The sequence below is a fragment of the Fistularia commersonii genome, chromosome 18 (genome assembly GCF_037954325.1).
Source record: "Fistularia commersonii isolate RoL2024-O1a breed Wild chromosome 18, RoL_Fcom_v1.0, whole genome shotgun sequence".
Lineage (NCBI taxonomy): Eukaryota > Metazoa > Chordata > Actinopteri > Syngnathiformes > Fistulariidae > Fistularia > Fistularia commersonii.
In genome coordinates this window covers 14386064-14404421 of record NC_141301.1, presented here as the reverse complement: position 1 = coordinate 14404421, position 18358 = coordinate 14386064, and the positions used below count along the sequence as shown (strand labels likewise).

General features: G+C 45.9%; 1 protein-coding gene across 1 annotated transcript; it reads left to right on the top strand.

Annotated features, from left to right (window-relative positions):
• Positions 1–1331: 1331 nt before the first annotated feature.
• On the top strand, positions 1332–16930 carry igsf10 (immunoglobulin superfamily, member 10). The gene is made up of 12 exons (XM_086164278.1): positions 1332–1408; positions 1643–1920; positions 3192–3321; positions 5256–5646; positions 7030–7800; positions 8775–9740; positions 9918–10640; positions 11639–12511; positions 12665–13565; positions 13997–14363; positions 14445–15265; positions 15296–16930. Exons 2-12 carry the CDS (start codon positions 1712–1714, stop codon positions 15990–15992), a joined length of 6849 nt encoding a protein of 2282 aa, XP_086020404.1. The 5' UTR covers positions 1332–1408; positions 1643–1711; the 3' UTR covers positions 15993–16930.
• Positions 16931–18358: the final 1428 nt, after the last annotated feature.

Genomic DNA, 18358 nt, shown 5'->3' with positions numbered 1-18358 from the left:
GATACCGGTCGGGGACAAAATAAAGATAAGGACTGATCGCAGCTGCAGGATGTTTGTGCAAAGTTTAATCGATCGATATTCATTGCTAGAAAAGGAATATAATGAGAAAAATGGAGTTGATCCCTAATAGAGCGCATCATTAGCGATCTGGATGCGTCACGACTAGCATTTGTGCTCCCATGACCTCGCATATATATTTTTCTTTATTTTTGTCATTAATATTGTCACTGTTTATCTTCCTGTCCTTGTTGTTCTCATTTTGGTTTTCTATTTTCACCCTTGCTGTCCCCCCCCCCCCGATTCTGTTGTCCATTCTTATCCTTTATGTTGATGTTGTTTCTTTTGCTATCTTCTAATTATCTCTCTATTTACATTTATATTTATATTCGTATCTGCCTTCCCCTAACTGTTCCCCAGGCGCTGATGGTACCGCTCATGGTTCATCCACGATGCGTTAATCGCAAAGAGCGAATTTCCCCACGAGGGATTAATAATAATAAAGTATAAATTATTATCGATACTATAACTGTTACGCTGCTGTTACAAAACCATTTCCCCTATGGGGATCAATAAAGGTTATCTTATAAAGCACCAAAAAATTTGCGGTGCATTTAAAAACCAGATTATTTCTCATATCTAAATAACTTTTGGGGGTTGAGGGAGGACAAAAAAACATAATAAAATCCCCGATTGTGCTCGAGATGGCGTTCCATCGGTGGCTCAAGAGCGAGGAAAAACAAATAAAAGATCCAAAGCCTCCATTCTCTGGAAGCTGAGCACATAAGACGTCGAGGGAGATGATCTACGACGCATTCGTCTTCGAGCGTCAAGACCGGAGGCCACTTTCATCCGACCCAAAGAGCCGCCGTGTCATTTGTACCGAGGCCACGTTGGGACCACTCGTCCTGTAACGTCCGCATGTAATGTTGCTCCACGGATGATTAACAAGAAGAGACGCCAAAATAAAACACGATATCGGCGGTTTCGGCATGTGGGTCTCGTCCCCTTTGTTTACAAGGCTCTGGCTCATCTCCCACAGGCTTTTCCTCTAAAAATACCTTGGCGGCGGGATACATTTCCACTCAAGACTGCTTTTTTGGCAGCGTTTTGAAAGTCCAACAGATGCGTGTTCTTTCCAGACGACAGTTTCCGTGGAGTATTTCGCCGCCAGAGTGAGCTCGCTTGCCTTGCAGCAGGTTACAGGGGTTGGAGAGGGGGCCGGAGGGGCGGAGGAGACCACTTTGAGTTCCCGAACTCCAGGCTCTCCCACAGACATGAGTCCCGTCCCTCTGCGCTCCAGACACGTTGGGCTCAACTGAGGAATTAAACCTGATCCGCAGATCTCCCTCTGCCTCTCTAGATTCTGCACTCCTGCACAGTTGCAAGAAAAAGTGGAAGGACTTTCCAGGTACGCTGAACATCTCTGGGTTAACATTCAAAGCTGCGCATTTTTATCTCACGTTGCATTGTTGTGTGTGTTTGCGCAAAAAAAAAATACCGCGATCAACTTTCCCTGCGTCACGTTTTACGCGCAGCCCTGATCGGCAGCGCACCAGCTATTTTCTTGGTTTGATTAAAAAAAATAATAATAAAAAAATGTTTATTTTTAAAAAACAGTCATGCAAAAGATTTTTCTCCGTAGGTGAGTTTCATTCATGGGGGAAGTGGAAGTTTAGCTGGCCGCGGATCTGAAGAGGCGTCCCTGCGCGCAATGAGCGTCTCCGCCGGCGGCGCCCGGCGTGGCGGGAGGGCGCTGTTTCTGCTCCTGCTTCCGCTCCCGCTTCTGCTCCCGCCGCCCGCCACCGCACGCTGCCCCGCATCTTGCGTCTGCAACGTCCCCGGCGAGGTGCACTGCACCTTCCGGTACCTGACCGCGGTGCCCGACGGCATCCAGACGGCTGCGGAGAGCCTGAATCTCGGGTGAGCGCCGCTGCGTGAATCCCGCGTGGATCGTCACGACTGATTTGACTTCTGATCTGAGAGCAGAAGTCGGCAACTTTTTCCACTCAAACAGCCGTTTGGATGTGTTTCCCCACGGGACACAAAACACCGGGAGCCTCGCAACCCTTTTGAAATGTAAAATAAATGATACAGGACTGTCTCAGAAAATTAGAATATCGTGATGAAGTTCTTTATCTTCTGTAATGCACTTAAAAAAACAGGCACACCTGCTTTAAATAAACACAGGTGCCACGATTGGTCGAATTCTTGTCGAAGAACTGAAGATTTCGGTAAGAATTCGCCGCGACCCGGATGACCGAGAACCTCCACAGACGTCTATCAGTCCGATATATCGGCATGGATCTAATTCTGCTGATTGTCTCAATGAAACCATGCATTTTCTTTCAAAGCAGAATCCTTCAAAATCCGCCTCCGACAGGAAACCAGTCCAGTTTGGTGACGTGCAGAATATGATATAATAAAACATAACATATCCAACCCAGTCCACCCCTTGCCACAACTGTTTATCACCAGCTAGACAAATAAAATAAACTGAATTAAAAGTGGAGTAAAATATGTGCCCATACGATGAGTGTTAGTCTCTTAAAACCAGTTTTTCAGCCGAATATTTCCGTCTGCAGGGCCGAGGCTATAACAATTTACTTGGAAAGCAAGAAGATAATGTGCTACGGCACCAAGTGTGATAATCTACGCTCAATTTTGTACTTATCAGGACTCTCTTGGAGTTCTGCTGCACAACCAGCTTTTAAGCTTTTAATTTAACTTACATTAGAGGTGGGATTTTTTTCTTCCCAAGGTGCAGTTCATGCAAAGGGGAATCATTTACACATTGCGGTAAGATGTACCCGGCATTAAATTATTCTCCAAAATCCATTTTCCACTGTCGGCTTCATTAATGCAGCATAATCGTTTAAGTTTGAATTGAATTCATTAAGACCGGTATCAGGATTGTCCTCAATAATTTCAAGATATATGCAACGTATAATAAGCCTCCTCTTTCGGCTCGCCGAGTCCCGAGTAGGTGAAGAGAAAACAGTTTTAATGAATTCAGATAGGAGCCGTTTGCGGCCTGCGATTCCGCACGTTGTTTCCCACAGCGGTGATAAACATTCCCTGAAAGCTTTGATACGGCCGCCTGTAGAAACAATGTCCCGAGCGCGAGCACGTGCTCACGCTCAAAAGTGAACCGATCGGTGCTGAATTTCAATTCTTCCGTGTTTTGTTTGTAGATACAACAGCATGACTGTGTTAAGAGAAACGGACCTGTCGGGACTCCAGCATTTGGAGCTATTGATGCTGCATAGCAACTCAATCCACAACATTGAAGACGGAGCGTTCCAGGACCTAAAGTCGCTGCAGGTAAAGTGCGTTTTTTCAGTTTTATGGAAAGGCCACAGTGTTGGAAAAACGTATTTACTTGACGTTTATAATCTCTGGTTTCGTAACTGGTTTATTTCACCATGCCGGGTAGTTGGCCCTGCGATGGCTATTCAGCTGGTGGGGCTGCCACCTCACAGCACACTGACATGCTGCTGGAGGCTGGCGGGTTCACGGTTTGTTGTGACCCGCCTGCGTGTGCCCCCAACACGTGCTTTTCTCTCAGGGTCTGCTCCCCTAGCCTTTTGTCTTCCCAGACTAACCCACAAGGCAGTGGGACTGAGCCACACTTTGTCTGGTCCCTCACCTGGGACCTGTTTGCCTTGGGTGACCCTTCCAGGGGCATGAAGCCCCCGACAACATAGCTCCCAGGATCACTGGGGCACGCAAACCCTCCACCACGGTAAGGTGGCAGCTCACGGAGGGCTCCGGGTCTACAATGCCTCAGTCATCTCTGTCCTCCTCTATGGCTCCGAAACCTGGCCGCTGAACAACACGCTGGCAGCCAGGCTTGATGGATTTGACTCCAGGGCCCTGAGGACATTAGAAGGCATCAGCTGGACCCAGCATGTCACAAACAAGACCCTAAGGGATCGAACCCAGCAGCCCCCAGCATCTCGCCTCGCAGCAATGCGGCGAGTTCGTTGGTATGGCCACATCATCCGCTTGCCTGCCGAACACCCCACAAGCTCCATCTTGGCCTTTAATCCCCAGCTAGCCGGATGGAGAAGACCCAGAGGTGCCCCCCGCACCCGCTGGCTTGATGTTGTGGCCCAAGACCTCAGGGCCTGCGGTGTGAGCCTGGCACAGGCACGGCAACTTGCCAACGACAGACCCCAATGGAGAAACCTGGTAGCCACGGTTGGCTCTACGCATTTCCTGCAAGAGGACTAACTAACTAACTAACTTATAATCTCTGACTCTGATGAAGAAGAACAATGTGCTTCTGAAATGTCCCCTCTGATGTTTTGCTTCTCAGTTAGTTTCTGTTTCGCCCCCCCAGGAAAAAGAAAACATTTCACGCAACTATAAATAGTATCATTTGTCTATAAAATCTGCATAACATTGTATCCGTGAGAAAAGAATAGATTAAATTACAACAAAAAATAACACTATCATCATTGTTTTTTAATCTGTGACAGGAGAAATTTAAAGTGCATCAATTGGCCTGTAATGTAAAAAAAACTAAATCCTTATGTAAACTATATTTTTGACCGACTGAGCCATTTGATACTGAAAAATAAACCAATAAAATCAATAAATAGTAATCAGAAATTGACATTGATTCAGCAATATTAACTAAGGAGCACAATATATAAAACACTTTAACCTAAAAAACAAAACCAAATAAAACAATTTGTGCCGATTTTTTTTGTTTTTAATCAAAATGAGTAAGTTAGGATTAATGGCTACAATGAGCGCATTTGAAGCGTTATACTGCAACTCAGCTCACAGTAAACACAACCTTATTTCATCATCTGCATCCGTAGTCACGGAGACGCCAAGCACTGCGTAAGCGCCGTCATATTTTCACGTCTTAGCTTTTCGGGTGTCTTTTGTTTGTCTCATTATATCCATTTTAGGACAATTGGACCTTTTAAGACGTTCTCTCGGTCCAAATTTGGCCCGCGGGCCTTGAGTTTCACACTGGTGATCTAGTGGAAGAGAATTTCATTGTTCTGCTTGTCGCTGCATGCTGCCCACAAAGATGGACGTACAGACACATTATTCGCATTGAATAAATCATTTTTGGACCAAAGTAGGCATTTTTCCACGGCGCACTAATGTGCCTCGACACAATGATTGGGAAACACTGCTCTCGACAATCCCACGTGGTTGTGGTCGATGAACTTTACTGTTTACCGCCAAGAATAACGTCTTGAAAGTCATTTAAAGTTTATGTTCTGCTCTGGCAGATCCTGAAGATGTCATACAATAAAGTAAAGGAAATCAACAAAGGGACGTTCAAAGGCTTGGACGGTCTGCTCAGACTCCACATGGACCACAACCAGATTCGCTTCATCCACCCCGAGGCTTTCTACGGCCTGACCAATCTGCAGCTGGTCAATCTGGAGGGTAACCACCTCCAGCAGCTCCACCCAGACACATTCATCACGCGGAGACACAGCCAGGTGTTCAAGGTGTCCTCGCTCAGAACCATCCATCTATCCGACAACCTCCTCACCGGCCTACCCGCGGACATTTTCTCAGGATGTAGCCAACTGGAGAACCTCTCCCTCCACGGCAACCGATGGATGTGTGACTGTCGCATGAACTGGATCCCAAAGTGGGTGCAGAGGAACCCGGGTGAGGAAAAGACCTGAGCTTAAGCGAAACACTGTTTGTACCGTACGGTATTTGCATACATATCGGCCATTTGCTATTTTTTTCCCCTTTAACGTTTATGTTTTGCATGAATATAGGCCAGTTATACAGGACTGTCTCCAGTTCTTTATCTTCTGTAATTCAATTACAAAAACAAAAATGTCATACATTCTGGATTCATTACAAATCGACTGAAATATTGCAAGCCTTTTATTATTTTAATATTGCTGATCGTGGCTTACATCTTAAGAAAACTCGGAAATCCAATCTCAAAATATCAGAATGTCATGAAAAAGTTTGTTTTTGTAATTGCATTACAGAAGATAAAGAACTTCTAATTTCAATGTGTTCTGCACGTTGTTTCCCACAGCGGTGATAAACATTCCCTGAAAGCTTTGATACCACCGCAATGTGTAAATAATTCTAATTTCTTGAGACAGTCCTGTAAGGGCAAGTAAGCGTCAACAATATATAATCACTCACAACTCCGCTGCCAGCGCATTCAGCGTGTTTTTTAATATTATCGCAAAGCGCGTCGTAGCTCCGAGTCGGTGTTAACCGAGCACGTCGTAAAGCGAGGACCACCTGTGTGGAGATATATATACATATATATATATATATACTGCTCAAAAAAATAAAGGGAACACTTAAAAAACACATCCTAGATCTAAATGAATGAAATATTCTTATGAAATACTTTGCTCTTTACACAGTTGAATGTGCTGACAACAAAATCACACAAAAATGATCAATGGAAATCAATTGTATCAACCCATGGAGGTCTGGATTAGGAATCACACTCAAAATTAAAGTGTAAAAACAAACTCCAGGCTGATCCAACTTTGATGTAATGTCCTTAAAACAAGTCAAAATGAATCTGTGTTGCTTCCTGAGTGGACACTATGATTTCACACAAGTGTGATTGACTTGGAGTTACATTGTGTTGTTCAAGTGTTCCCTTTATTTTTTTGAGCAGTGTATATATATATATATATATATATATATATGCTGTTTCTAAACCGGGTGGCGTTGTGGTTAGTGCTCCGGCTTCACAGCACCAACATTCGATTCCTTTCTGTTCGGAGTTTGCGTGTTTTACCCCGTCACTTCATGGGTTTTCCTCACACAATCCAAAAAAATGCAGCTTGTTAATTGGAAAAAAAAATGGGAAAAATGTCCCCGAATGAGTGAGTGAGCGGTTATCTGTCAGGATCCAGCGTCCCCTGCAATCCCGAGTGCAGGATAAGCGTCAAAAGATGGATGGATGTTTCTAAATGTTACAGAAAACAGAAGGGAGGGGAATCGTGTACATTGATGATGATCTGTGTGATTTTATGTTTCAAAAGTCCACCGCTTGATTTTCAGGTGTCCTGAAATGCAAACGAGATAAGGGATATCAGAGAGGCCCGCTGTGTCCCGTCTGTGACAAACCCTCCCGGAACCACAACAGACCTCTTACCCTTCTTCCCGGCGACGCCTTCACTTGTGCCAAACCCTGGATCCAACCCCAGCTAAAGCAGAAGAACATCACTTTGGACGAAGGGGATTTCACCCCGGTTTCCAGCAGGGACTTTATCGCGCCGTTAGGCTCCATGAAAATGAATCTGACGGACCGGTTTCACAAAGATGTGGGTTTATCCTGCACCGTCCAGAGACCGTCTAAGTTCGAGAACCTCACCGTCAGCCTGGAGGAGCAGGAGGAAGGTGACAACATCACTCTCCTGACGTCCAGCGTCACCACGTATCTGGTCTGTAACGTTGAGTACGAACACATGCAGCAGTTGTGGCAAATCCTGGCCTCCTACAGCGACGCCCCCTTGAAACTGAAGAGAGGCTTCATGCTGACCAGGAACCCGGAGATGGTGTTCAGGTATAGTCAGATGATCCCAGAAGAAGGAGAGGAAGGGATTTATACGAACATCGTGGCTGAAATGAAAGCCGCGCCCGCGTGGTTGATGCAAGATGAGATTGTGTTTCAGCTGGATCGTACCACCACCACCTTTTCTACCCTGCACGTTAAGTACCAGTCTCCGGTCAGCCTACGGATAGAAAACACATCCCCGAAGAAGGATCGCTACTCCTGGACCATGATAAAACAGGACAACCAAACCAAGACGGCGCACACAGTGCTAACAGGTGAGAGTTACCTGCATACCTGCATCTCAAGCTTCATCTGCCCGTGGATGAACATTTAAACAGCTGACGACGCTATGATTTTTCAGTGCCCTAAGCATGCCTTGTACGTTTAGATACGACAAGCGTTGAGCCGCATTTTGCAATAAACGTCCAAAATGTAATCCCTTTTTCATTTCGTTTTGTAATAAAGCCGCATTTTGTAATAAACTGCCCCAACACATTTTGTAATAAATGTTGCCGCATTATGTAATAAGTTATGACATTTTTAAGAAGATGATTACAAAATGCACTTGCAACTTTTTTATTCTCTAGGAAATGTAATAGCATGGTGCATTTTGTAATAACAATTCTAAAGCATTGTTTATTTTTTGTTAATTGTATTGTATTTTACTCTAAAGTATTTGTAAAAGCTAGGCCTATTATTAGTATCACTGTATTAGCCCAGTAGCAGTACTTGGCAATTACTATCAGTACGCTATTCAAAGGTTGCATTAACAGATAATATTCTATTAATTCCATGTTATTATTATGTAATAACAATTCTAAAGCATAGTTTATTTGTTTTTTAATTGTATTTTATTTTACTTTAAAATATTTGTAAAAGCTAGGCCTATTATTAGTATCACTGTATTAGCCTACTAGCAGTACTTAGCAATTACTATCAGTACACTATTCAAAGGTTGCATTAACAGATAATATTCTATAAATTCCATGTTATTACATTTCCTAGAGAATAAAAAAGTTGCAATTGCATTTTGTAATCATCTTCTCAAAATGTCATAACTTATTACATAATGTGGCAAAATTTATTTGAAAATGCGTTGGGGCAGTTTATTACAAAATGTGGCAGTTTATTACAAAATGAAATGAAAAAGTTATCACATTTTGGACGTTTATTACCTGTTATTCCAAAACGCGGCTCAACAGACAGTCACGCCTTCGCTTATTGAACATCCTATTTTGTTTCAACACAGGTGGCGTGGCAGAGCTAACTTGTCACGTCCAGGGTGAGCCAAAGCCTTTGTTGGAGTGGATTTTACCCGATGGGAGTAAAGTGCGAGCCCCGTACAGCAGCGAGGACAGGAGGATGATAATCACGGCTGAAGGGAAGCTCACCGTTCGGGGCGCGGACGCCTCTGACACCGGCCTTTACATCTGCATTGCCACCAACTACCTTGACGCCGACGTTCTTGTTTTTCGGGTGACAGTCCTGTCGCCTGACGTGGAAGAAACCAGTGTCAACGGTGTTCAGGTCTCAATGAAACCGGGGGAAAATCTGCTTTTTGACTGCGCCAGCTCTGGAAGTCCCGAGGCCACGGTGCATTGGATCCTTCCCGACCACTCCGTACTGGACGCTTCCGCCGGAAACAAGATGGTTTACCAGAACGGAACGTTGGAGATTCGGGGTTCCACCGAGCGGGACCGAGGATTCTTCAGATGCTTGGTGGCTAACCACCTGGGGGTCGACCTGCTGGTTTCTCAAGTGACGCTAACGGGGGAAAGGTCCGAGACGGGGAAAGGCTTTGAAAGCGAGGGATCTGGGATGAACCTGGAGGTCGAAGTTGAGCCCTCTTTGACTGACGACAAAGTTAGCGTCACCGAGATCCCTTTTCACAGCTCCTCTGAAAGAACCGAAGAAGAATCAAGGATCATCACCTTGGATCCTCCTTACCCCAGACTGAGATCAGAGGGTAAAGGAGGCGCTGAGGGTGGTCGGAAATGGAGAAGGAGGCGCCCCGTCAGCAGCAGACGCTTTTGGAGCACCAGAGTGTTTGAGAAAACACAAAGGAAAGTGGACCCGGACAAATTTGCGGAATTTATGAAGAAGGCTCAAAATGGCGCGAGACTGAAAAGTCAGACAGAAGGAGAGAAGGTCAAGTATTTAGAGTCGCCTGATGTATTTTCAGGTGACGGCGAAAATGGCTCTGGTGAGAGTCATAGTGAACATCGTAACGCTTTGCCTCCGACGGTTAAGGCGACCGCGGATCACTCACAGCCAGCTCGTAAATTAGGACAAGAAAACAGACAATCTCGAGTTACGGCGGCAACGACAAACGCTCGGGGAGGCGCTTTAGTGACAGCAGAGACATACCGCATATATGACGTGGAAACCAGAGACGGCAACCGCATTGATTTAAGTGCGGTAAGAAAAGAAACGGATAGGAAAACGACAGATGCAAATAAGTCGATATTGACGTACAATGCGACAAAAAGGGCTGCGATCGATAATAATGACAGAACACAGCACCATCGACTCTCACACGAAACATGTATTTCATGTTTTGATGAGACTACAGAGCCTTTTACCCGGGAGAGAACGACCCGAGAGTCCTCCACGAGGCTCCCGGCCAATTTTAAACACACAGTTACGGATTCTTTACACGAAACTCAGCTCCAGGTTTCGGGAGAACGTCCTCCGGAACCAGAGACGTCGACCGGGGCGGCCTTCTCATTTACCACGGACCCGAATGTTACCCCCATGAAGGACGCGCCAGACCCGGTGGAGCTGTTCGTCCGCACAGATCCGAAAAGCAAGACTACGTTCACAGCCGTCACCACCACGGAGAGGCAGCAAGATCAAATTACCTTCCGCACGACCCAAACAATCAAATCCCCTCGCCTGCATCCTGGATCAACCATTATCTCCAGGCAGCGCATCCATATCATCCCACACAAGAGAGGCAGAGGAGGGGCTCGCAGAAGGACCTTCCAAGGCCGCAGAAGGATCATTAAGCCCGGCAGGATCACTGACATACAGTCCTTTATCAATAAAAATAAACAACCATCTGTGAAAAAGGAAGAGAGTACCACAGTGCCCTATAGAGTGGACCCGTCTACAGGTAAGCGTCTTAGCTTGTGTTATGCTATGTTTCATTTATCGGCATGCATTATATCTGACAAGACAAGACAAGACGGTACTGTTTCGAAAACCGCCGTCTGAGAACACGACCAATGAAAAACATAACTAGCAGTGGACGGATCGAATCCAAAAAAGATTTCATCTCGCCTTTCGTGCCGCTTTCTAAGAGAAATTAATGCGAATTCAAGCGAAAGCTTGGTGCAAAATCAAACAAAACAAATGCCTTGTTTAACTTCACTTGAACATGTAACCGTATCTATTTTCACAATGTCTTTATATATGTATATCTTTTTCATCAAAGGTATTTTGATGCTCCATTCATATATTTATTTAGATGTGTAAAAGATGACCATGATCTTAACAAAAACAGTTAGCATTGACACTCAACTGTTCCCTCCAGTTCTTCATGCAGCTCATATTGCAGACGACTTGCTGCCATTTCCTCTTTCGTATCTGCAGAGTCCAAGCAGGAAGGAGCCAATGGCTACATGACCTCTGCCGATGCCCCTGAGGTTGATCCAACAGACGACACACTCTTTAGCACAAATAAAGAACTGTTCACCTCTACCGTAACCGCAACTACAGCTGCCTCCAATGTTATTAAGGGGAAAATCCCGTGGAATAGGATATTTGGAGGGAGACAAGTTGAAAATATAGCAGGCACGCATAGGAAGCCATTTATCACACCCAAAGCCTCAACAACTGCTCAGACTACGGCGATGACTTCAACTACACCCTTTGCTACCACTGCTGCCAAGACATTTACTGAATCTAAGATTTCCTACAAACCCAGACCGACAGCGGATAAAGAGAGCTCGCTAGATGAAGACGACGGAGAGTTTTCATCTGGAGATTTTGCGATAATAACACAAAGGCCAAGTGTTAAGGATCTTACTACCATGAGCTCATATTACCCCGGGTCTTTCACCACAGCTGCGACACCAGTGAAAATACAGACTCTTCCCTCTCCGCCCACAGCCAGACCACAGACAATTAAACAGCCGGAGGAAGGGTTTTCATCGGGGTCAGGTGGATACCCCAAAAATTGGTTTGCAACCCGAAAGAGACCCGATGGAACGAGAGGACATCACTGGCGGAGACGAAAGCCAATTAGGGAAAGAAGACCCTTAGAGAAACTTACAACCACTAAATTATACCCGATTTCCACCGCGTTAACAACCGCACAACCGCCGACTACCGCAGTACCGCATCGGACCGGCTCCGGCTTTAGGCCGAGGTCCACTCCATCGATGACTGTGAAAAGACCCGCGGTATCAATTCCAAATGACCATAAGTTGGACCAGAACTTTAACCCTTATGAGGACTCAGACGTGAGGTGGTTTTATACGACAACAAAAACCCCTTTGATTCCCTCAGCAACATCCATCTCCAAAGGGTGGTACACGACGGCTCGGAACAGAGGTCACAGCAACGTACGACCGACGACTCAAGGAGACAACGGTCCCACCAGACGGTTGACAACAGAAAGGAGAATCAGACCGACCGTACAGAGCGGTCGTGGCAAAAGTCGTGGAGAAAAGGAGTTCACCTTTGATACGGTGACCATTCTTACAGTGGAGCCAGAGAACGCCATCTCACCGGCACCCTTTGACAAGGAGTTAGGCGAAGCTGTATCCTCTGATAATAATCATGGAACATCCCTTGAAGCTACCAGTGGCAACAGTGCCGGCCTCGAGCCCACTACCAGGGTCATGACCAGCAAGCCTAAGATAGTCGGTGGCAACGCAGCCAGCTTTACTGTTTTGTCCAACTCGGACGCTTTCCTGCCTTGTGAGGCTACTGGAAACCCGGAGCCAAAGATATCATGGAAAAGGTTCTCCTCCATTACAGGTACATGCACTTCATCTCATTGGAATTGGGGAGAAAAAAAAAAATCACAACTCTTAAATGAATGAGTTTGCATGAATGAATGTATTTGAATGCTTTTCGATTGTGGGGTCTCTTAAGGGATGTTTGTTTTTTTCCCTTCTCACTCACCAGCAGGAACTACTGTTGCCATCAACGGCAGAGTGGGCAAGTTTCAGGTCCTGAGAAACGGCACGCTGTTAATCCAGAATGCTAACATTAAGGATCGTGGACAATATCTCTGTCTCGCTGAAAACGATTATGGAACGGATAAACTCCTTGTCACACTGTCTGTGGTGGCCTACCCTTCACGCATTCTTGAACCCAAAGCGCGTGACATTAAGGCTCATGAGGGAAATACGGTGGAGATGAACTGTAAAGCCGAGGGTCGTCCGACGCCTATGGTATCCTGGATTTTGGCCAACCGGACACACGTCAGGGGGTACAGCTCGACGAACAGAAGGGTATCAGTCACCACTCTGGGGACTCTTGTCATAGAACAGGTGTCTGTTTCTGACAGAGGACATTACAGATGCATTGCGAGCAATCCAGCCGGCGCTGACACCGCCACCGTCCGACTGCATGTAGTGGCAGCGCCGCCGGCCATCTTGGAGGAGAAAAGGCAGCAGGTCAAGGCGGTGTTTGGCCAAAACCTATGGCTCCCATGTACAGGCAAAGGTAGTCCTCAGCCTATCATTCACTGGGTGCTCCATGATGGGTCGGTGCTTCATTCCGATAGATCTAATGACAGAGGAATGTCAGTCTATGCGAATGGTACTCTCCACATCAGAGATGTGGCTGAAAGCTACAATGGGACATTTGAATGTCTTGCTACCAGTTCTACTGGCTCCGAGCGAAGAGTCGTGGCTTTGACCGTCGAAAGAAAAGAATCAGCGCCTGTAATCGTGGCGATGTCCCAGCGAGTGACCGAGTTGTTCTTCGGCGACCGGCTGGTGTTGAACTGTTCAGCTACAGGAGACCCCATACCCAGGATCATGTGGAGGTTACCCTCCAAAGCAGTGGCGGACCAGTGGCACAGGTAAGATCAGGAAAAATATAACAGGCAATGCTTACTTAAACAACTATTTGTATTTCTCCAGACTAACAAATGTCCATGGTGGTCTCCTGGATCTGTCTTTGCTTCGAGGATTAGCGGTGGGCAGGATGTATAGCAGGATTGCCTGAAGGTAGTAGTTTACAAAAAGAGATGGGGAAAAAACAGTGTCCCAGCAGCAACTTGCACAGACCAAATTTGAAGTTCTCAGTCATCCAGGTGTTGGTGAATTCTCGTCGAAATCTTCTTGTTTTGGCAAATTCTTGTTTAGTCCGGTTGCCAAGACGAGAAGATTTCAACAAAAAATTTCAGGAAAGCATGACAAACATCCAAAAAAAACACCCCTACAATATTTGATGAGTGCTCCATTCTCTCTGTGAAAACTCCAAATCATTTTCTGTCATCTATTTCTTAAGGATGGGCAGCAGAATCCAGGTCCTGGATGACGGTACGCTGATCGTCAACAGCGTTATCGATAAAGACGCCGGCAACTATCTCTGTGTCGCACGAAACCACATCGGCGACGACCTCCAGCTCATGAAGGTCAGGGTGTCCATGAAGCCGGCCAAGATAGAGCACAAGCTCTACGGAAAGAAGCAGGTGCCTTACGGTAATGATTTAAAGGTGGACTGCAAAGCCTCTGGTGCTCCGAAGCCAGAGATCTCCTGGGGCCTTCCAGACGGCACTGTCGTCAACAGCGCTCTCCAGTCCGATGGCAGTAACGGGGGAGGACGAACACGGCGGTACACCCTCTTCGATAACGGAACGCTTTACCTTAATCGAGTAAGCTACGTGAACAGCCGTCACCTTCGATGACCCATGTATGGACGTGGTTCAGCTCCGTGTCTTTCCTTTTTCCCTCAGGTCGGTATTTCAGAGGAAGGGGACTACACGTGCATTGCCGAGAACCAAGTGGGAAAAGACGAGATGCAATTTCACATCACCGTGGTCACGGTCGCCCCCAGGATACGTTCAACCAGCCAGACCTATGCTAGAGTGAAGCCTGGGGGGAACATTCGCTTCGACTGCGAGGCGCACGGAGAACCCAAACCGAAAATCTTGTGGATGCTTCCAACGAATGACATGATTGCAGCATCCAATGAGCGCTACCTCATGCATGTCAACGGCTCTTTGGACATCAGGGATGTTAAGTCACTTGATAGCGGGGAGTACGTTTGCATCGCTCGCAATCCTGCAGGTGAAAACAGAAGAGTCTACAAGATCGATATAGATGGAAACCCTCCGGTGATAAATGGTTTTCAAAGGAACAGGACTGTGATACAGGATTTTGCTACGAAATACACGAGGAAGTTCATAGACTGTAAAGTGGACGGTGCTCCGCCTCCAGCAATTACTTGGATAATGCCAGATAACATCTTTCTGAAAGCGCCCTACTTTGGCAGTAGAATTAATGTCCACCATAACGGGACATTAGAAATAAAAAATGTGCGTCCTACTGATACCGCAGAGTTCATTTGCATGGCGAGGAATGACGGGGGAGAGGCGGTAATGGTGGTCCAGCTGAAGGTGACCAGTTTGCTTCGAAGGCCAATTTTTAAGAGCCCCTTCAATGAGCGGATTGTGGCTCAAATTGGGAAAACCACTGTTTTGAATTGCTCTGCCAACGGGCATCCGGAGCCTGAAATTTCATGGACCTTGCCGAATGGAACACGATTGAGTGGTGAGTATGATAACTCTCAGTATCACTTTGGCAGGGAAGGGACTTTGATTATATACAGCCCTCGTATGGAAGATGCCGGAAAGTATCGATGTGGCGCCAGGAATATCCTGGGCTACATACAAAAGCTAATCGTTCTAGATGTCGGGCAGAAGCCTTACATCTTGACAAGACCGAGGGGCATCATACGTGGTGCGTTTGGGGAGCCTCTCTCTCTCCACTGTTTATCTGAGGGCAATCCAAAACCCAGGATCTACTGGACCACGCCTGGAGGCCAAACCCTCGCTCGGCCTCAAACCCTGGGCCGATACCAGCTGCTGGAGAACGGTACTCTGGTTGTCCGTGACACCACCCTGCACGACCGGGGGAACTACATCTGCAGAGCTCAAAGCGATGCCGGGGAGGCGGCGCTAAGTGTCCCGGTGGTCATTATGGCCTACACGCCACGGATTACAACGGGACCGCCACCGAGTCTGAGCGCAGTGGCGGGGACCCCCATCCGGCTCAACTGCGGAGCCGTCGGGATCCCTAAGCCAGAAATCACCTGGGAGCTCCCTGATCGTTCTGTTCTGTCAACAGCACAAAAAGGCAGGCGAACGGGGAGCGAACTGCTCCACCCACCGGGAACGCTGGTCATCCAGAGCCTCACAGCTTCAGACTCTGGCACATATACCTGCCTGGCCAAGAACGTTCTGGGTAGAGACTTAAGGGTGACTTATGTACATGTACTATGAGACGTGATCGCACACGGACACGAGGGATACGAATGTCGTTTCCATCCGTAGCATACCGTAATTTCCGGACGACGAGACGCGACTTTTTTCACGTAAACAACGATGCGGCTAATATATGGACTTTTTTGGGTGGGGGACGCTAACGAGCTCCACGCCGCTAAAATGTTTATCCTCGTCACATCGGACCGATGAAACGACCGGGAGACTGTTCAACTCCGACACCGAAGAAGACGACTTTGACGGTTTTAGTGCGCGGGAGGAAGCCCGAGACAGCGATCGGCTAGCCGGTGCCGCTTATATTGAGGTGCCCGCAATAGTCCGGAAATTACGGTACATTGCCATGTGGCTTGGGGACTTTTAAGGATCACAGCTTCTGGAATATTATACGAGAAAGGACAAACGCGGACAAAAAATATGTATATTTATATGTACACCGAGAAGCGGTAGGGAACTGGCCTGAGGCTGAAGGTAAAATACAGTCTGAGCCTAGCAAGTTGTTATCGTGGAACTATAGGTCTGGAAAAACCTCGGTGGTTCTTATTTGGAGGCGTTCTCCCGGGAGCAAAAGGGCTCACAGTGTCAAACCTAATGTGATTCCACTGACTGGTAGTGCTGGTTGCACCTTGGGATACTATTACGGCAAAGCAGGCAGGAAGAAAAATGTGTGACAGATTGAAAGAAAGACAAAAGAGACCCAGTGGGTTTTTAATTGCCTTTAGACTCGAGACATATTTTTTACTGTCATGACACATTGCTTTGTCCTTTAGCAGAAAATGAAAAAGACAACCGGCAGAATGTACCATAAAACATCTCTTGGGGGAAATGTATTGAAATTCACAAGGGGAAAGTTGTTTATTTTCCGTGGACACGTGAGACTTGTTTTACACTGGACGCATATCTTTGTGAGCGGAGTAAAGTAATAAAAATTAAAAATTTCAGTGCGGTTATTGCATTTTTACAGAAATATTCAATTTTTGATCGTTACCATCATATTCTAACGTCATTTTACCATTTTCACTGTCTAGTTACTGTATAAGTACCGAGAGTATCTTATTGTGCTGTACAGAAGGATTTACAGTAATGTTATACATTATGTGCACCTTTAATGACATATTACATTTATTTTATATTACCCACATATGTATGGGAGGAAAGGAATTAAATGAAAAAGGATATACCAATGTCTATTTAATGATTTTGTGTCACGCCAAAGCAACGATGCATAGAAGAGATCGGCAAAGTTGTTGTTATTTACTGAATAATTCACCCTCATTGCTGCCGATAAAACGTCAATAAGGGCGTATCGGTCATCGGAAGTATCTGTGTGGAAGTTTGCACCTTTGGAAAACAATCAGGGACCGTTTCGGTTCCACGTCAGCAGAATAAATAAGGATAATTCTCCATTTTTAAGACGGTCGTGTGAATGTTTGTGATCGACTCGGCCAATCACAGTGAGGACAGCGCCCCCCCCCCCCCGCCACAGGCTACACGATATAGATAATCTATGAATGAACTATGCAACTGTTTCTAAAATTAATGCATAAGTGAAGTCCGAAAATAAGAACAAACATTCGGGTGATGACTTGTGCTTTTGATTGATGGTAAGACTTGTTCAGCGGTGGCACTTTAGCTATTCATCATCAAGATGGATGCTCACCGCGCAGAGGACTATTTTAACAATGGATTGCTTGTTTTGCATTTCCCAGGATGGTATAAGCATGCAAACAAATAGACGTACTTCTTGCAAAATGAAAAAAGCCATGTAAAAATATAGAAAAAGAGTGCGCTAAAGACCGAATTGATCAATCCATGTTAGAAATTACGATAATAAATGTGTTATCATTCCCTCAATGCTTTTGTATTTGAGCCCCAGAGACCATTTTCAAGGGTTTATTGAAAAATCAATGCCCGCTCCTCGGAAATCTGACAAATTAATAAAATACATGCTGCAAATAAAATAACGTGAAAGTGGGAAACGATTAATGTGCATTACGTCTGAAAAGCCGTTTTGAGTTTCCTTAACATGAACTGGATTTTATGGCTTTTATTCCAAACACCGGAGTCAGATAACTCAGACCTCATCGATTTTCAGGTTTTAAAAAGTCGGAGGAAAGTCCAACCGAAGGACTTTCACTCCCCGTTCTAAAAATGTTTAATATCCCGTCCAATTCGTCACATTTGTTCTTCGATGGTGCCAAATTATTTCTCCTCAAATTTAAGACGCAAAACAAAACAGAACAAAAAGATGAAATGTTTTCGGTTTTGGAAACGCGCTGGCGAGGCGCGGGGGGGACGGATGGATTTGTTTTCCGTAAACGCCGGCACGAAGGCTATTTGCTCCACGAATGGAGAGAAAACTGCTTTCT

Bases quoted from the DNA above. Each gene is read 5' to 3' on its own strand.
- igsf10 (XM_086164278.1), top strand. From the start codon at position 1,712: ATGAGCGTCTCCGCCGGCGGCGCCCGGCGTGGCGGGAGGGCGCTGTTT. The intron at 1,921-3,191 runs GTGAGCGCCGCT...TTTTGTTTGTAG, and splicing joins GCGGAGAGCCTGAATCTCGG to ATACAACAGCATGACTGTGT. The intron at 3,322-5,255 runs GTAAAGTGCGTT...CTGCTCTGGCAG, and splicing joins AGGACCTAAAGTCGCTGCAG to ATCCTGAAGATGTCATACAA.